The 20,243-nt window shown below is 44.3% G+C and overlaps 1 protein-coding gene and 2 non-coding genes across 3 annotated transcripts in view; 2 read left to right on the top strand and 1 right to left on the bottom strand.

Moving 5' to 3' along the window:
• The first annotated feature begins 3,234 nt into the window (after window positions 1-3,234).
• Trnap-cgg (transfer RNA proline (anticodon CGG)) lies at window positions 3,235-3,306 on the top strand. Its single transcript has one exon. It is a non-coding gene; the product is annotated as a tRNA-Pro (tRNA).
• A 510-nt stretch (window positions 3,307-3,816) lies between these two features.
• On the bottom strand, window positions 3,817-3,888 carry Trnap-agg (transfer RNA proline (anticodon AGG)). Its single transcript has one exon. It is a non-coding gene; the product is annotated as a tRNA-Pro (tRNA).
• Window positions 3,889-12,840: 8,952 nt separating this feature from the next.
• Window positions 12,841-20,243, top strand: part of Mpzl1 (myelin protein zero like 1) — a 56,801-nt gene continuing 49,398 nt past the window's right edge. Inside the window, exon 1 of the mRNA XM_070034155.1 lies at window positions 12,841-13,063. Within this exon, the coding sequence (XP_069890256.1) occupies window positions 12,973-13,063 (91 nt within the window). The 5' untranslated portion in view covers window positions 12,841-12,972. The remainder of the gene's footprint in view (window positions 13,064-20,243) is intronic.

Genomic DNA, 20,243 nt, shown 5'->3' with positions numbered 1-20,243 from the left:
CATAGAAAAACATGATGTAGTCATTTTGTTCTGGCACTTAAACTGAATATTGAGTAGATTAATTATACATAATTTTTTAAATAAACTGCTGCTTTACAACATGGAATGGACCAAGGCCAGACCCAGCCTTAAAATTGCTGTTCTGCATTTGCTAGAATAATCCAGAGCACCCCAGGCTGTTCTCATACTGGAGATTAAGGAAGGCCACAAACTTCCCTTCAGATCCAAGTTCTCTTTAAACTGTTACATGGGACTTCCATTGTGAGATACAGAGAAGCCACATTTTGAGAGGTTGAATCAGGAGTGTTTATTAGAAAGCAGGCAACTGCAAGTGGCCTAATTTCCCCCCAAAACTTGTAGCCTGCAATGTAATAATGTTAGAAAACTGAGCCACGAGGGTAGTAAGAAAGAGCAGAAAACAATCTTAACAAACCAGGTCAACTTTAATAGAGAGTTGGAGAGGAATGCTATGGTGACCTGAGAAGAGTCAGGAGACATGAGGCATGGCTCAAAGGCAGCAGGGGTTGAGTGGCCTAGCTAAGGTCATGGTTAGGGGGCAGGGTCTCTCAAAGAGAGTTCAAAGAGTCTTGCAAGTTCATTGTACAGGTCTGGAAGGTCTGGGAACCTATTGTCCAAGTCCCGATTAAGGTGCAGATCACCTAGGGGTAGGGATGGGGAAGTGGCGTTTCACCTCTAGAGTTTTCAGAAAGTCTCCATCATACACCAAGATGCCAAGACGGTACCAGTTAGACCCAGTATTCACATTTCAAAACCAAGGCAAGACTTGTAATGGGTGTTACAAACCTACTAAGACAACTGCCATGGCCTGGAGTGGATTAGTGTATAAACCCAGGCTCAGCATAGTCACGAAGTCATTCCTATGAGGCAAGTTAGCATTTATTTGAATAGTGAGCTTGAAACTGGGTCTTTAGACCCCAGGTCCAAAGTCCAAGAATCTCACATTAGGTCCAGTCACTAGCCCTTCTATGCCAAATAAAGAGCAATAGAAAAGGGCAGACAAAGATTTATTACATGGAAACTATGGAGAGACTGCACTGTAGTACATCTTTGGCCATCTTCAGAGATACAGACATTATCTTCAGGTTAAATAAGGAGAATTGGGGCAGCAGGTGAGACAGATGTGCAGAGTTAAAACAGTCTTAGGTTTCAGGTGGGTGGCCTGGTTGACCATTTACTCAGTCTTTATCCATGAGAAATTCTGAAGAAGTCCTTATTGTGTTATTACTGGAACAGAACAGAAAAAAGTGGTCTTCTGAGTTGGAGGCTATAAGCATTAAGATAATAAGAAGATACTGCTTGTTTGAGGGCAGTTTTCCTTCCACACAAGATGGTGATCTGAATCTTCTCTTTTCTCCTGCAAATAATGTGATTACAAAGGTACTGCAGCAGAGAATAGCTCAAATCAAAAGGCTAAGATTCAAAGCTGGAGAACTTTCTAGTTAATTCACAGGACCCAGCAAAAGCATCTTTTAAGTTGCCCCTGTGAACTTATTCACCACTATTTTGGGTTGACACCCCTCGCCCTGGGTCCTTCACAAGCCAAGCCAGGCCATAGCCGTCTATGCCCACCGGCTGTGGTTGGTCAGCAACGGAGTCTGGATGCTAGTCTTGGTCTCGCACTGGTTCTAGTGTATGATCACAAGGTGCCAACTATAGAACGTATTGTCTCTGCTCTAAGATGTTTCCCCGGGCTACACTACAGCTATAAGATACGTTGGTTTTGCTATGTGCTAGATTCAGAATGTATTGTTTCTGCGATAGGATGTTTCCCTGGCTGAGAGCCAGCTACAGAACGCCCTGCCTTGGCTGTCGGATATCCCCAGTGTGCAGTTGTGACTACAAAGATTTTCTGCCCCAGCCCCTTCTTCTGCCCTCAGACTATCTACCTCTACTACTGGGAGAGCAGTTTGCTACTCTCTATCCCACGAGAGATAGCCTGTCAGTTTCCAGCTGACATAAAACACTTATTTCTTGTGACTGTGTGTCGGTGTGGTTTTCTGGGTCGGCACTTACAGCCCCTGCAGTCCCAGCTAATGAACTTTATTCTTTACTTCCAAGGACTGATGACTCCAAGCCAGGGCCACATCTGTACGTCTTAAGCCTAAACTGGGTCAGAAGTCAGTGGTGAGCAACTTTTAAAGTCACTAAATTATCAAATGACCATTTGGTCATTAATTCCCCATTACAAATGATTTTAAAAAACCCATCCACAGATTCAATGACATCATCCCAAAGTTATTCTTATCATCTCCTAATGCATCTATTCTTTTCTTAATTTGCTCCCTCAATCAAGAGTCCTGTCTTCAGCACTGGAAAGGAAACTCAGTGGTCAGCACTGATTTAAAAAAAAAAAAGTTTATCTTGACAAAAGAGCACAACCCACCAACCCGTGCGATGTATTCCTGGTGAATTCATGGTAGCGTAAGGAGGAAAGAGCGCTAGAAACGAGTGGTCTCGGCAGGCTTGTCACAAAGCACAAGTTAAAAGGATGGATGGCGGGAGGGAGGATAGTAGGCCACACTGAAAAACCAGGCTAAGCTGAAAACCCACGGGCCGAAGCCCGGTAGACCCGCAGATCCGTGGATCCGAGGGGAGGCCTTTGTGTGAAGCGAGCAGACTCCGCCCCTTCAGCTCCTCTCCCTCGGGCTGCCAAACCCGCTCTCCTCACCGCCGCCCCTAAGGAAGCTGTTTTACCCTCTCTGGGCCTCAAGGCGATATCCCATTGGAACAATTCAATCCAGGTGCTTACAAAAAGAATTCACCCAAAGTTTGGGGGAAAGTTAATCGCGCCTCCCCTCCTTCCTGAGCTAAGACCCGGAACGTCCCCTCCGTCCCCGCCCAGTCCCCGGCGCTCTGGGACTTCGTTTACCGACGCGCCGCGGGCCGGCCAGGTCTGAGGGCACCCGTCCGCCGCGGCAGGCGCGGGCTGCGGGGATCTGGGAATTACCCGTACCCCTCGCCCGCCCCTGCCCGGCTCCCGTCTGCCTTCTCCGTGGGCTGAATGGCCACGGGCGACCCGAGCCAAATGACGATTTGAGAAGCGACCCCCAACTCTGCAAACGCGCGTTCCTCCTAGCTCTGCAGGCGCAGGAGGGAAAGGGGTTCGGGTCTCTGGATTTGGGTAGAGAAAAGGTCACGGGCAGTGTCAGCCAGGAAGTGCGGAGAGAGATGGTGAAGCTAAAGGGAAGTACCAGCAAGCCTGCTCCCGAGAGCGGCTCGTTGGTCTAGGGGTATGATTCTCGCTTCGGGTGCGAGAGGTCCCGGGTTCAAATCCCGGACGAGCCCAGCGTTCTTTTTCTTCTTCCTCCAACTGAAACGAAAGATGATTTTGCTTACTGGGCCCCATTTCGAGAACCTACGTGAAATTATTTTGGTCCCATGAGTGCGAATGTCCATTCTCTTCATTTTTTTGAAGCTAAGGATGAAATAGCTATCTTAAGTCCTAGGGCAACCAGGGCGCTCCCCCCTGCCCGGGACTCCCCCCCCCCCCCCCCCAAGCTCTTCTACGGCAGACCTCAGGTTCCATGGTTTAATCCCCGCCGCCGCGTCGGACAGCCCTGTGGTTCTCAGTCCCTCTACTTGCCCTCCCTGAGAGCAGGCGGGTGAAGGACGCTTCAAGGTACGGCTTGCTAGAGAACTTTTACATTTACATCCTATTTCTTTTAATAGGATTTGAATGTAAAATGTGGTCTAAGCTCAAAAGATGTGGGTCAGTTTTGTGTTTCATTGTAACCTAGGTTATACATTTATTTGTCCTCTAAAAGGTAGCTGTAAGCTTTCATGGAGAGAAAAACAGGGCTCGTCCGGGATTTGAACCCGGGACCTCTCGCACCCTAAGCGAGAATCATACCCCTAGACCAACGAGCCACCGTGGCGCTGATCCTTTCGCTGTCGTAAAGGTATGTGTTCTCTTTAGTCCTGCGCCCCCAAGTGGTCGTTATATATTTTTAGTTCTTGATTGCTTTTGTACTTTATGGGTGTTTATTTTTCGGTATTTTTTCTTTTGGCTCTTTGAAAACAACAATGGCACTATTAGTGTAATATTGACATCTTATTAAAAAAAACCGCCATCCTATTTATATTCATGATTTATACCGCAGTAGCTAAGGCAATATCCAAGATGCAAATTCCAGACCTTCTTCATTTCTGAAAGTTGAAAGGTTGAAAGTTGAGTTAGCACATTTTCACACTTTATGATAAAATTGTTGGTCCTTGCCAATAATTTATCCTACTGTTCAATGTCCCATATTTCTAACCTTCTGAAATCCCATCCCTATGTATTAACTCAAACTGCCCTCTTCAACTGGAAAAAAAAAAAATCCATTTCCTTTTGGATAAATCCCAGACGCTAAATTTCACTGGAAAAAAAAATCCTTTAAGGAAGTGGTGCTGTGGCTCAAGTGGTAGAGTGCTCGCCTTGAGCTGAAGAGTGCAGGGACAGCACCCAAGCCCAGAGTTCAAGCCCCATCACTGACCAAAAAAAAAAAAAAAGAAAGAAAGAAAAAAGTCCTTTAAAACATTAAAAACCACTGTTTATGGAATATAATTCCCTTCTAATTTTCTTGGAGGACAGTTCACTCAATACCAACACTAAATTCAAGTGTGTAATTGATATCCTATGTGTAACTGTACCAAATTCTTTATTAAAAAATTAAATTATCAATAGATAGTTGTACAAAAGGGTTTGAATTCAACATGTTGGTTTCCAGTATCTTTTCTTTCTTTCCTTCTTTCTTTCTTTCTTTCAAGTTGTAGGGCTTGAATTCTAGGCACTGTCCCTGAATTCTTTGTTCAAGGATAGTAGTGCTCTACCACTTTAAGCCACAGCTCCACTTTTGGTGTTTGCATGGTTAATTCAAGATAAGAGTCTCATGGGGACTTTTCTGCCTTGGCTGGCTTTGAACCATGATCCTCAGATCTCAGCCTTCTGAGTAGCTAGGATTACAGGTGTGAGCCACCAGTGCCCCGCTCCAATATCTTTAAATTATATAAAGAAGTCATGAGGCTTATAATAGATGGCAAAATCAGAACTCAATAAATATTCTGAATGACTAGAATTTGGTCCCTAATTCCCCAAGTTTTAGGTATTTTGAGTAATTGTGAATTATCACCCTAGCAAATTACTAATCACATAAGGCATATATATATATATATATATATATATATATATATATATATATATATATATATATATATACCCACCATTCATTTATTTTAGAAGTCATTCATTAATTACTTCATTATTTTATTGCTCATTCATCCACAGAGATGGACATTAAGTTGTCAACTTTCTTCCTATGGCTTGACACCAGAAAATTATAGCTTTGGAGTTTTAGCATTAAGTCTCACTGCTCTTACTTGAGTCCAGTTCTTTGGGCTCAAGGTGATGATAAGATTACAAGTGTTTACCATACAACCAGCATGAATTTTTCCATGGAAGGAAAAGTTGACCACACAAATTGAGAGTACATTGCTAGCAGGACCATGTCCCCATGCTGTCCAAGTTCCAACCCTTGCTTACTTCCGTGACTATTATATCCCTTCTTCCTTGCCTCTGGCTGTGATAATATGCAGATTGGCAGCTATGAAGGTCTGCTACCACCTTGTATACTTGATGATCAGGGGATTAAAACACAAATCATACCTATCAATCACTAGAGGATAAGGAATCACTCCAGTGCTGAAATAGATGTCCAAGAGCTCTGGAGTGGTAGCGGGCTGCCCCAGAACTAGGATTTTGGACATACTGGACCTTGGATTTGGCTGGTTAGTTGACTGCTAGGCTAGCATTGCATCCATCCCATCTCAACCAATTCTTACAAGGATCCTGACATTAAAAGGAAAAAACGAACACACTTCTCACACTTGGTAAGAACTTTATTCTGGAGTAGCATTCCTCCCACGACTATGTTTCTTACTCCTCTGAGATCACCAAACAAAGCATATGGAACATGTGTTGTAGTAAGATTTCATTGAAATGTATGATGAAGTCGGGCATCAGTGGCTCATGCCTATAATCCTAGCTACTCAGGAGGCTGAGATTGGAGGATTGTGGCTCAAAGCCAGCCCAGCAAGAAAGTCCATGATACTCTTATCTCCAATTAATCACAGAAAAAAAGCCCTTAGTGGTGCTGTGGCTCAAGTGGCAAAGTGCTAGCCTTTAGCAAAAGGAGCTCAGGGACAATGCCCAGGGCCTGAGTTGAAACCACAGGACCAGAAAGGGAAAAAAAGAAAAGAAAAGAAAAGAAATGAAGATGGATTTTCACTCCCTCAAATTCCCTTTAGCCTAGCAAATATTTGCTATTCATGGCCTAGTATGCTGCATGCAGCAAAGCCAATATTCATGGAGGGGAGCCCTGGACTTGTGATGTCCTTGAACTCTCCAGTCTCAGAGTGATTATAAAGACAGGTTATATCACAGCCATTATGAACCTCAGGGGCTCCCCAGACAGAGCACAAGTGTCAGAAAAATATAGTCAGAACAATAGAGCTAATTCTGCATGGAGTAAAGATCTGAAGACATGGGACATGGGAAGATAGCTGTGTTTCTTGGTGCCATTTCCTAAAGGGCAGTTGGAAGTCTGGTGGAAACTCTGGTGACCACAGTTATGTGATGGAAGCCAGGAAAGGTGACCTGTAAAACTCTGCACCTATCCAAATACAGCAGGTCCACCCTTCCCCCAAATAAACTGGCAATGGCTTTATGGGGAAGGGGCTGCAGGAGCTGCTGTGATTCCACCCATTCTGATTGGAATACAATATTCTGGCTACACCCTCTACCTTTCATGTATCTCTGACCAATAGGATTCAAGAATTGAGGCCACACCCACACTCCCCACTGCCTAGTAGCACTGGTATTCTTTCTATTGGCTTACACCACTACCAGCAGTTGAGGGAGGTAGAGATGTGGAATAGTGAGTGACTGAATCGAGGTGATTTGGGGAATAAAATAGGAAGTAGATGTAGTTGGTGGTGATTGGAAAATAGAGGTGATTTCAGAGAGCTTGGGAATGTGCCCCACCCACCTTCCCCATCTCAGTGCTGGGATGTCTGAGCAAACAAGACAAAAAAAAAAAATAGCTGCAGGAAAGAAACTACTGCAAGAATAACAGCAGGAGAATTGTCCTGATGGACCTGCAGAATCCAAGAAAAAGAAGAACACTAAAAAGGGAGGGAATCCCAAGACAAATACCACTGGGGACTGTAATTCAGCTGAGGGTGCAGCCAAAGACCACGCAGACCCTGAGCCTCCCCCATCTTTGGGCACAGTAAGCTCTGCCAGGGTCAAGAGTGTCACAGGTCCCAGTAACACTCAGGATCTAGAGAGGCACTACCAACACCTGGTGCTTGCCCTGGACTCCAGCAGAACCTGAAACCAGCAGCTCTGCAATGAAATCAAACAACGGAAGCAGGAAAAGAAAGACCTGCAGGATCAACAGGGCAAAGAGAATGAGAAGATGGCCTTTGTGCAGAAGGCACTGAAAACAGATCTGGAGCTCCACAAGCTATCAGTACAGATGATGGTGTACAAAAAATTCAATTTACAATCTGCCCTGGTCCACATGCAGCAGGTGGCCAATGAAAAAGAACTGGAGTATGAAGGTCTTTCCAGCTGCCTGCAGGCTTCACAACAGTGCACCACAGAGGTAGAGATGATATTGTCTGCAGTCTTCACCACACAGAATGAGACAGACAACCTAGAACTCATTAAAGACCTGAATAACATAAAGCTGCAGCTCCAGAGAAAGACCAGAAGCTATGAGGATCTGGAGGAAGAGAACACCAAGCTACAGGAAAGGCTAAAAGTGCTCCTGACACAGAAGGCTGACATAAAGATCAAAATTCATGAGTTAAAATGAATACTAGAAGAGCGGGCAGAGTTGGAAAGGCAACTAGACAGCATGAAAGAGTTGGAGGGTGGAGAGAGCTCCACATGGCAGGAGAAGGTCCAGCAGCTCTTCGAGCAGTGAGACAACTGAGAGAAGAAAAAGAACAAGGGTGAGGCAGATGCTGGACCTGGAGACTAACCTGGTGGAACTGAGAAAGCAGCTGTCAGAGCTGCTGCCCCTGCAGCTTCCTGCAGAGCCATTTCAGGCTGAGCAGCAGCTGCTCAGGCCCATCAGATGCAAAAGGAACTCAAGAACCTGAAGGAACAACTTCATAGTCAGATACAGGAAAACCAGAGCCTTGGTCCAGAACCTGGAGCAGCAGCAGCTGCTGCTGATACTGAAGAAGAAGGCCATGGAATGGGATTAGCATGCCAAGGATTGGCACAAGATCTTTGAGACAATGGAAAGGGAACAGGAGACCAAGAGGTGTACACTCGTGTGCAACTGAGAGCTGAAAGATCAGCTGGCTCAGCTGCAGGATGCCCTCCAGGGGCTGAGCAGTGAGAAGGGGGATCTTGCCTGTATCCTGCACTCAGAGCAGCAGGTGAAGACACATCTGCAGGAGAAGCTGGGCCAGCTAGAGGAGAAGTTAGAAGATGGAAAGAGATGGCTGAGTTAAAGAGCCAAGTGGCTTAGAACCTGCAGGAGCTGTATGACCAGTGTCTGGCCCAGCTGCAGGAGCTCAGACCCACCTGTTAACAGCACATGGCCACCAACCAGTAGCTGACCTCAGATAAGGAAGCCCTGCATTAGCACCAACGGAGGCAGACCCAGCTGCTGGAGCAGGTAAAGGAGGAGCAGAGGCAGACCAAGTTGGGGGACCAGACTATACCTCAAAAGTTGCAAGACATATTGACGTGCTTGGCAGCAACAAGACTTCAGAATGAGCAGCCCCAGGCCCAGCTGAGCTTCCTGGGTTTCCTTAGAGAAGGTGAAAGAATGAGCAACAAAGAAGAAAATCGTGAGGAGTCAACTCCTCCTAATGTAACTGTCCCAGAGGACATAGACAAACCATGTGGGATTTTTACCTTGAAGTGCTAGCAGTGGCTGAATCAAAGAAAGAGAAGCTCAGCCAGCAGCTGCAGGAGCAGCAGGCCCGCTGCAGGTGCCTGGTCAACCTGGCAGCCCAGTGTCAGAGAAAGCTGTAGCGCCAGGCCCTCTTCCCCAAGAGCTGGAACCACAGCATGTCTGGGGACAAGAAACAGGACACACAGGTCTCCAAGAAGCTGAAAAGCTGCTTTGTCCATGACCTGCCCAACAAGATGGACTGCCAGAATCAAGTAGATGACCTCCAACATGGATGCAGCCAGCTGTCAGAACACATCAGCGCCACTGAAGAGTCCATATATTCTATAAAGAACAGATGGCAATCCTGGATGAGCTCTATCAGGAGAAAGATGAGTTTGTCAACCAGCTCTTCCAGGAGAAGAGGGAGGAGCTGCAGGAGCTGCTGTTGCACATTGTGGGTGAAGGTACAGAGTGCCAGGACAAGATGTTGGCAGCCACCCAGACCCCAGCTGCTGAGGCCACTTGAGACCTGTCAGGCTCTGTGAAGATGGAAGTTATGGAGAAGGAACAAGGTTTTGAAGAGATGCAACTTGAAGACAAAGTGGAGTCTTCCTAAGGAGAGGGTAGGGTGCCTTGCTCCCTGGACAGTCCTACCACAGAGCAGATGGTGCTGCTGCTGCCCAATATCCAGCACCACCAAGAGGTTGCAGGCTTGGGTAATCAGCCCTCCTTCTTTTTCTTCTATAGACTGATGCAAATGATGAGTTGAAGATAATTATTATCTAAAGACCCAGCAGCCACTGCCTAGAAAAACGAACTCCTGTCCTCTTGAATGTACTTTGGGACATGACAGCTAGGTGGCATTCTCTCAAACACCCTTCAAATGGGGAATGGGAAGTGAGTAGGCTAGAAAGGGCTGAGGCTGTTAAGAAATGACCCAAACTCTAGGGATACCTAATAGTTCATTGGTTGCTAGCAAAAAGGCCCACATGATGTGTAAATTCTTTACAAAGAGTAAATTCTTTACAAAGAAAGATGGCATAGTTTCCTATTAGCATGTTGTATTTGTGTTATTAATTTATAAATTACATCCATATTAGTATATTCATTTTTTCTGATGTATTTTTATGCTGATTTATGGAGTTGTTTTCATAATTCTTTACATTTTTAAAGGAAAATTTATATTTCCTCAAATGAGTTATTTCATTATTTAACATTATACGTTGGTGCATTTGTACATTAAAAAAAAATCATACCCTGTACCAACAACACTGAATTTTCATGTTTGTATTTGTATATTATTTTAATATACTACAATGGTAGTATACGGAGGTGAAAAGACAATACAAACCATGAAAAAGAAGAAAACATTATTAAACTTGACAGTCTGGAAAAAAGAAACAATAGAACAAATGGAGATGCCCTGTAGTGGAAAAAGATATACCAAAGAAGTGCAGGTAGTGCAGAATAATACAATATGCAATTATACAGCATCTATAATGAATGAAGTGTTCAAGTGATAAATGTGGAATATTGTTTATTGAATCAAAATATTTAAAAAATTAGAAATCTCACAGATCTGAGCTTGTCACTTCTTCACTTACAATTGCCTACAGAATAAATGCAGACTTCAAAATATGATCACAACCGACATTTCCAACATTCATCTCTTTTCCTTACAATGCCCTGAAAATGCAAACCAGCTGTTTCTCATACCTGGCCCATGCTTTTCTGTTCTCTGGCTTTTTTGTTTTGTTTTGGTTTTTGTGCTGTTTTGGGTTTTGTGAAGGCTTAGTGCTTCTACTTGGAATCTGGTTTGCTTGCTTGGCATTTTTTCCGCTCAAAGCGGGCATGCTACCACTTAAGTTAGACCTCCACTTTCTGGCTAGTTGGAGGTAAGAGTCTCATGGACTTTCCTGCCTGGGTTGGTTTTGAAATCCTGATCCTCACATCTCAGCTAGGATTACAGGTGTGATCAATGAGCGCCTTGCTGCTGCTCTGCTTCTTCTTCTTCTTCTTCTTCTTTTTTGTAATTGAGTAACCAGGGGGTCTTGAACTCTGTGCTTGGGTGCTCTCCTTCAGCTCTTCAGCTCAAGGCTAGTGCTCTGTCGCTTGAGACACAGCCACTTCCGGTTTTCTGGTAGTTTATTGGAGTTAAGAGTCTCACAGATTTTCCTGCCCGGGCTGGCTTTGAACCGCCATCCTCAGATCTCAGCCTCTGGAGCAGCTAGGATTACAGGTGTGAGCCACCGGCGCCCCACATGTCATCATTTTTGAAAGTGAGTCTAGGTATTCTGTATGTTCAGTTCAGTTAATGCATTTGTATCATTTTCCACATGTAGTATTGTAGACACTTCAGAAAGACCAGCTGGGAAAAATAGAGCCGTATGTTTTGATATGACTTTCTAGTTTTTTTTCTCATGAATCATGAGGTAATTAAGAGTTTGTTGTAGTGCAAACCTAATATGCTAACCCAGCAAAGATAATAGGATCCAGATCAGAATGAGTTTAGACAAAAATCTCTAAAGTGAGGAGTTGCATTTAGGGGTTTCTCCACTTTTGTCCTAAATGTCCAAAACTTGTTCACCTTTATCCCTCTTGGATCTTTCCTGAGCTTTCCTCATTCTGGTCTTTTCTTGTGCTTGGGTCTTTATTTTTCCCTCTTCTAGTCTCAGATGCCTTTCAAACACTCTTCTGTGTTAGTTGGGTTTGTAACATACTGGACCAAGCTAACCATTTTGAGCAGGATCAGCAAAAGCAGTCCAGGATCAGATCCCATTATTATTGATATAAAGAGAAGGACTTTGGATCAACAAAGGCAAAATGAACAAGAAAAACACATCCGTTTGTGTTCAATATAGTGGGAGAGGGTTCCAATTTGGGCAGCTGTCTGGCCAAGCCTAAAAGGGGCTCCTCAGAAGAGGAGCGTGGTTTTCTTTTTGTTGTTTGTTTGTTTTTTTTCGGTCGTGGGGCTTGAACTCTGGGCTTGGGCGCTGTCCCTGCACTCTTCAGCTCAAGGCTGTACCGCCTGAGCCACAGAACAACTTCTGGCTTTCTAGTGGTTTATTGGAGATAAGAGTCTCATGGACTTTTCTGCCAGGGCTGGCTTTGAACCGTGATCCTCAGATCTCAGCCTCCTCAGGAGCTAGGATTACAGGCGTGAGAGACTTGTTTTTATTTTATTTATTTATTTATTTATTTCATAGCCAACTCTTTATTTTTTATTTATTTATTTTTTTTATAGTGAAAGCAGGGGTTATACTGTGGGGTGTTTTTAAATGAGCAATTTCTCACATTGCAACAAATTATCCAGTCTGGGCAAAGGAAGGAGAAACCTTATTAGTAAGACAGGACAAGGGGTTGGTGGGTTCTAGACAGAATCATTAGTCTCTCCGGAATCTCCATACCTCTCTACCATCTCCCCCATTTCTCATTCTCCCACTAACCCCCCACATTTCCCTCCCTTCCCTCCCCCCCCCCCCCAGTCCTTCCCTCATTCTCTTTCTATGCTAAATGAACTACTCTTTAAGTCAGGCTAGGAGAAAAGAATCCATGCTGAAACTGCGGCAAGGTCGGGACCTTGCAAAGATCGGTGAACACCGATAATGGAGAAGCCTCTAGTGCTGGACCCTCGGGCGGCAGAGGAGACCCTGGGGGAGGCCGGGCCCACGAGACCCACAGGCGGACGCCACGCAGGCAGGCGGGCTATGAGGACAGACACAGCCTCGGGAAGCGCCGGGCCCCAGGCCTGCAGCGCTGGGATACGGAGGGTGGGACCGATAAGGCGGGAACTCTCAGACGAGAGGACTGAGGGACAACCAGTTCGCCCAATAACATGCTTCACACAGGGCCAGGCTGGCCAATGAGAGGGCTGTTGGGGCCGGGTGGGGCCGGGCCGAGGCTGGGGCTGGGCGAACCGCTGGCTTACAGCAACCGGGGCCTCCAGCGGGGAATCTTGGCGTGGTGGAGCGGCCGCTCGAGCTGCCGAGTCCTGCGAGCCGAGTGCGGTGCGGACCCGGGCCCAGCGGCGCGGGGCCGGTGCGCCCAGAGGACGATGGCAGCGTCCGCCCGACTCGGGACGTTGATGGCAACCTCGCACCGCAGGCGCTGGCTGTGCTCGGGGCTTGTGGCGGCGCTCTGGCTGTGTGAGTGATGCCAGGGCGGGGGCTCCCGGTGTCTCGCACGCGTCCGTTGCGGGGTCCTTCGGCTCAGAGCGTGCCGGGGTACCGCGGCGGGGAGGGGGCGCGGCCTGCACCGCGCGGAGCGGGGCGGAGAAGCCCGGCCCCGGGGGAGTGCGGCGCCGCGGCCGGCTGGCGGGCGGGCGGAGGGTGCTGAGCCTCTTTCTCCTCTTGGGGTGCGGGGCGGGGGTCCCGGCCTGGCTCCCTCTTGGGGCGTGTGCCGGGAGCGGGTCCGGGGCGTGTGCGGGGAGCGGGTCCGGTGCGCGGCCGCGGCTCCTCTGCGCTGACGGCGCTGGCGCCGGGTCGCCGGGAATTCTGGCGCTCTCCTTTGGGAGGTGGCGGAAGGTTGCAGGATTTTCTTTTGTGAAGCCCTTTGTTGCTTTATTTCCTCGTTTCAAGCCTTTGCTATGCCCTACCTTGTAAGCTCTATTTCAGATGCGTTCACATCTCCCCCTCCCCTCCCCCTCAGTATCCCTGATGGAAGAGTTCTGGAATCCTATTTGTCTCATCTTGGGTCTACAAAAAGCACCAAGTGGTTGTTCAGGTTCCTCCTGGATTAGAAAAGTGAAGAGCTAGAAATACCAGTGAGATGACTTGGCTTAATAGAATTTAGTCAAATCCGTGTAATTCAGACGCGATCACCAGAATTTGGCAAGACATAGAACATTTCAAAAGCGTAGTTTTAATTTTAAAAAGCTCACCCTCTCTTTCCCCTCTTACTTATGTGTAAGGTATGGGTAAATCGACGGGAATTGACTCGATTTACATGTCTGCTGCGGGACTTTGTGGGTGTATGTTGTTCCAAGTAAAGTACTTGTTGCTGTCTTAGAAGTTGGTTAAGTAATGGTTATAAAGAGGGTCAACTCCTAAGAAATCACGGGCATTATTTTTCTTTCATTTTTATTGTTTGGTCAAATGCCAGTTCTATCATAGGATCTGAATATGGCTTTACTCAGTAATTTCCATCATGGAAAAGTCCTTGGTTTTAGTCTTTGGAACCAGGAAACTAAGTGAAGTTCTGTTGGATTACCAACGATTCCATTTAACCAGTGAATCCAGGGGTCACAAAGTCTCAATGTGAAAATCCCCCCACCCTACAGGGGTTGACAGATATATGTATATATATGACCAGATCTATTCTGTTAATATGGTTTTGTTTTGTTTTGTGTTTTTTTTTGTTTTTTGTTTTTGTTTCTGTTTTTTGGTCAGTCGTGTGGCGTGGCTTGGGCGATGTCCCTGAGCTCTTCAGCTCAAGGAGAGCACTCTATCGCTTGAGTCACTGGGTCACTTCTAGTGGTTCATTGGAGATAATGGAGATAATGCCGGGACTGGCTTTGAACCGAGATCCTCAGATCTCAGCCTCCTGAGTAGCTAGGATTACAGACATAAGTCACCAGCCCTCGGCTTAATATCTCTTTGGAAAAGGTTAATAGTATGCTGTTTTTTAATAACTTTGTTTTGGTAGAGGAGGTGATGGTTATATTTGTGTTAAGATTTCTGATCAACTGTAGCTTTAAGCTATTTTGTACTTGTGTTTCAAGCATAATCACGTGTGTAAAGTCATACATGGCGGTGGAGAAAGCAGAGTGATTTCATTTTCTCTTGGGGTGTTAAAAAGAGCAGAGTGGGGAAAGTTGACTCCATTTTATGGAATGAAGTGTTGTCCAATTCTGGGCTAAATAAAACCAGTTAAGATCCTTTCTTGGGGCTGGAGTCATAACTTTAGACAGTTACTATTTGTGAAGCCCTGGGTTCCATCCATAGAATTGCCAAAAAAAAGAAGCCAAGTACAGGAGGCTCACTCCTGGAATCCTAGCTATGTAGGAAGGTGAGATCTGAGAATCTCAGTTCAAAGCCAGCCTGGGCAGGAAAGTCCATGAGACTCATATCTCTGCTAACTATCAGAAAAGCCAGAAGTGGAGCTGTGGCTCAAGTGGTAGAGCACTAGCCTTGTGCAAGAGAAGCTTAGGGATAGTGCCCCCAGGCCCTGAGTTCAAGCCCCAGGACTGGAAGACACACAAAAAAGGAAAGAATGAGTTTGTTTCTTGACCAACATAATAAGTAGCAGAACTGAAAAGTATTATTGAAAAGATGACCAGAATTTTAGCCAGGTACACACTGTACATATATATCTCTTCAGTCATACCTCTTCAGATATTTAGAAGTCAGCAGCTTATGTTGTTGGTTAATTTTAGAAAATGATTAAATGTTTCTTCTTGGCAAATTGCTTTATCCCAGTTGTGGGTATTGTACATGAGACTTCATCTTTTTATTTTATATTATTTTATTTTTTTATATTTTATATTGTAAAGATACTGTACAGAGGGGTTACAGTTAATGAGTAAGTTAATGAGTACATTTCCTCTTGAGCATTGTTGCCCCTCCTTTTTTTCCCCCTACCATTCCCTTCCTTCCCCACCTCCCCAACTCCTTCATTGCCCCCCTCTTAGACTTCATCTTTTACATGGGCTGGGGTTGTGGTTCGAGGAGTAAAGCATCTGTCTAGCAAATACTACCAAGACAATAAAAGTTCTTGTTTATATAAAAGCTTGATTACTTTTTTTTTGAGATGGATTCTCACTGTGTTACCTAGGCTAGTTTTGAACTTGACTCAGTCTTTTTGCCTCAGCCTCCTAGCTAGCTGGGACTTGACTAAAGGACTCCAGCCAGTGTGTGCAGTGTTAAACTCAGGATCTTGTACTCTTACTTGGCTTTCTTGTTTAATGAGCCACCTCCAGTCTGTAATTTTGCTGGTTAATTGGAGATGAGTCCCTCAAACTTTTCTGCCTGGACTGATCATGATCCTCCAGGTCTCAGCCTCCTGAAAATCTAGGCTTACAGGCCCATGCCACCTGAGCCAGGCTCATACATTTTAAGTGTTGTGCATGTGGCTATTCAAGGAAGGATAGTCGCAGTCCTCAAGTAACTTAAAATTAAATGAGAGAAACACTGTGTGATAAATCCTGTGTTAGTAGTAAAGTTATATCCCCAGCTCAAGACAACTTTTATTACAGGTGCATCAGGAAGAAAGGTACAAACTCAGATAAAAGTTCTAGCTATGCTGATGAAGGGGTATTTAAATTGAGTAGGCATTTGGGGGAATGAAATAATATAGTTTGGTATAGTATAATAGAGAGGTGATGGGAAATGAGGCAGGAGATCCACCCAGAGGTGCTAGCTTGCCAAGGGCCTTGTCAACCACTAAGTGATGGATGGTTATAGTGCTGTGAAGCCTGAGTCCTGAGACACCAAAGGGTGATCATAAGAACTCACGGGGATCATGAGGAGGATGATGATGATGATGATGATGATGATGATGATGATGATGATGATGATGATGACGATGACGACGACGACGACGACGACGACGACAACGACACCTTCATGAAAGCAGCAGAGAGAAGGCATACTCATGAGCTAGTGAGAAAGAAATTTGATAGGGCTTGGAAACTGACTTGACCTGTGATTGAGTGGGATGCTGCTAGTAGCTCATACCTATAATCCTAGCTAGTCAGAGGCTGACGCTGAGATCTAAGGATCATGATTTCAAGCCAGCCCCGGCGGGACTATCCCTGAGATTCTTATCTCCAGTTAACCACCACCAAAATGCTAAAAGTGGAGCTGTGGCTCAAGTGGTAGAGCTCTAGCCTTGAGTGAAAAAAACTAAGGGGTAGTACCCAGGCCCCAAGTTCAAGCCCCACTACTGGCACACACACAGACACACAAAGGAAGTGGCTAAGATGACCCATGAGTTTGGGGTGTGGGAAGCTGCAAGTTTTGGAACGTGGGCTTTTCACAGATAAAGAATATGGGGGGGGGATAAAAATCTTGAGCAAAGAAGATGGCAGAAGTTCATTGGGATATTACAGATGTTGGTGATAAATCTAAGTGGAGATTTGGAAGACAGTTGAGTAAATGCTTTAGAAAGAAGAAGAAAGTTGTGATTGGAAATACAACTTGTGTGACCAATAGTTAAAGCTTGAAATGCTTGGGTGAAATCAAGAGAAACAACCTAATAAAGAGGTGCTGACAAGAGGGAAACCTGGAGAGTATGTTTAAAAACAAACAACCAAAGGAGAATTAAAAAAAAATTTTTGCTTGAACTCAAGGCCTTGAACTTCCTTTTTTTTTTTTTCCTCAGCTAGTGCTCTAACATTTGAGCCACATTTCTAGCCCTGTTTTTTGCTGTTTGTTTTGGAGATGGACTTCCTTGGTTGGCTTCAAAACACAGCCCTCAGAGTCTTAATTTCTTGAGTTCCAGCATCCAGTTTAGGGTCTCTGCAGTTTTTGATGCTTGTTGACCAGATTTGAGCTTGAGATACTTTCTCTGCAGATGAAAGGTCTCAAATCTTATTGTCAGTTGTCTGTCTCATTTTTTTTTTTTTTTTTTTTTTGTCGGTCGTGGGGCTTGAACTCTGGGCCTGGGCGTTGTCCCTCAGCTCTTCAGCTCAAGGTGAGCGCTCTACCACTTGAGCTACAGCGCCACTTCCAGTTTTCTGGTGGTTTATTGGAGATAGGAGTCTCACGGTCTTTCTTGCCCGGGCTGGCTTTGAACCGTGATCCTCAGATCTCAGCCTCCTGAGTAGCTAGGATTACAGGCGTGAGCCACCAGCGCCCGGCGTCTGTCTCATTTTTTGACTGGTTGTGATAGTCTAATAAAATTTTAGGAAGCTGGGGCTGTAGCTCAGTGGTAGAGTACTTGTCTTGGTTACCAGCACTACAAAAACAACTTAAGTTATAAAAGAAAAAAATGTTAAATATTTATGTTTTATATGTCCTGTGTGAGATTTTCTACTACTTTTATTCCAAAATATTCACTAGGCTTTGATAATGCCACACAAAGACAGCTATTAAGTGAAAGATATTTTGTTAAGTTGTTTGTTAAATCATTTTCTCAGCCTTTTTATTCAACAAATGAACACATACTGGGTACCAGGCGCTGTTTTATATACAGATACATCAGGGAGCCTAGATTTTAGTGGGAGGTTTCAGACAGGATGTACATACTCAAATAAATAATGAATACCAAAGGAGAGATTAAATTCCTGGCAAGTCACCACTTTTAAAAAGATGATTTCACCAGAATGAAAATTTACAGTAATTTTTAATATATTTTAAATATACATTATTTTAAAGATACTGTACAGTTACATGAGCAACGTAATGAATCCAATTCTTATTGAGCATTGTTACCCACCTCCTTTGTTTTCCCCGTCATGCCTTTGCTCCCCACCTCCCTACCTCCCCCCTCCCCCAAGTTGTAAAGTTTTCAACATAGTGTCTTGTATATCTCATTGTTACAATGGGTCATCCTGTATCCTTATTTCAGCATTTTGTTATTTCTCTTCCCCTCCCCAAATTAGAAAAATGTATATACAAAATGCAAGACACCAGAATCAAATACAGTGACAACAGGGGTTGTACCATGGGGGAAGAACATACAAAGAAACAACAACAAAAAATCACATAGCACAATGTTAATCACATAGCACATTAAAAAGAACAACAAGAAAGATAAAATCTCTTGTGTCCCTATCTTGGGGTTCATTTCGCTTAGGATCAAGTTATATGGTCATATGTACATATGTCATATGTAGCTTTTGACCTCTTCTGCTTGTCCTAGACATATACTGGTTAGTTATTGCACATAAGGGAAACCATGGGACCTATGTTTCTTTGGGTCTGGCTTACTTCACTTAATATAATTTTTTCCAAGTCTTTCCATTTTCTAACAAATGGGGCGGTGTCATTCTTTCTGATGGAGGCATAGAATTCCATTGTATGTATACCACATTTTCTTGATCCATTCATCTATGATCCAGCAATCCCACTTTTAAGCATTTACCCAAATGATCACAAACAAGGCCATACTAAAGCTACCAGCATAACTATGTTTATTGCAGTAATTTAAAAAAATCTGCTGGGAAGGTGGCTCTGTGGTAGAGCGCTTGCCTTGCATGCCTGAGGCCCTGGGTTTGATTCCTCAGCACCACATAAGCAAAAAAAAAAAAAGAAAAAGAAAAAGAAAAAAGCCGGATGTGGCTCAAGTGGTAGAGTGCTAGCCTTGAGCTGAAGAGCTGAGGGACAGCGCCCAGGCCCAGAGTTCAGGCCCCACAACTGGACCAAAAAAAAATCACTTATTTGCATTACAAAATGTTTTCAACTTACAAAGGATACAGTATAGGACTCCATTAAAGATTGATCTTTCCTATTGGATTTCAAAGATATGACTTAATTGGGAGGGACAAAAACCACACTTTGTCAGAGATATTGCTGGCTCTCATCCATCTAGTAAATGCTTCTTTGCTTGCTCAATATTTCTTTCCATCCTTACTGAGGCTAATTTAATTCAGCCACAATCACAATCCTAGGTGATTGGAACCTTCTAACTTGAGCCAAGAGTTCTGGTTTAGTTATCTTTTGCCTGAGAGTTTGAATTTTCCACAAAGGGCATGCATCTCATGTGCACCTCAACCTTGAACAGATTTCAGTCTTGCTCTTTAAGACCACTGCTGCCATTTTAAAAGGAGAATAAAATTGTTTGTTTTGATACAGATTTCATACCAAACCAGCTATCCATACCCCTTCCTCACAGGGAATTTAATTATTAGAAGAACTAGAAGTATCTCTTTGAGAGCTTAGGTGTCATATGGCTCAGATTCTAGGTCCCTAGCTGGTGAGATGGAAAAGGCTTCATGCCTTGAGTGATGTCTTTCTTCCTTTTCTTACCTTGCCAAGTACTTGACATTTACAGCACCCTGGAGTCCAGACAAAAGCCCTTGGAATTTTGACTGCAATAACGAGGCAAGGGTCAGTTGGTTTTGAGACCATTCATAGTGCCTAAGTTGAGAAATTATCATTTTCTCTTGGGACTTTTATGGTTTTGCCCTTTAAACCCTTTCCTTTACTTATTTCATTGCTATTTTTATTTTATTTACGTCCAATTTTTCCATGAGACCTTTTTCTAAGATGATTTCATTGATTTTCTTTCAGTAATTTTTAGATTTAGATTTACATTTATTTTTCTTTTGAAACTCAGTTTCAATGACAACTTTGATATATTGTCTAGGCTTGTAGCTTGAATGGTTTTCTAGCATTGGCAACACACTGTGTCCATTCTTTAGATTTTAACTCACAGATATTAGAT

Source organism: Dipodomys merriami, unplaced genomic scaffold (assembly GCF_024711535.1).
Source record: "Dipodomys merriami isolate MVZ:Mamm:240054 unplaced genomic scaffold, mDipMer1.0.p SCAF_24, whole genome shotgun sequence".
NCBI lineage: Eukaryota > Metazoa > Chordata > Mammalia > Rodentia > Heteromyidae > Dipodomys > Dipodomys merriami.
The sequence above is the reverse complement of the archived record's forward strand: the minus strand, read 5'-3'. Positions and strand labels throughout refer to the sequence as shown.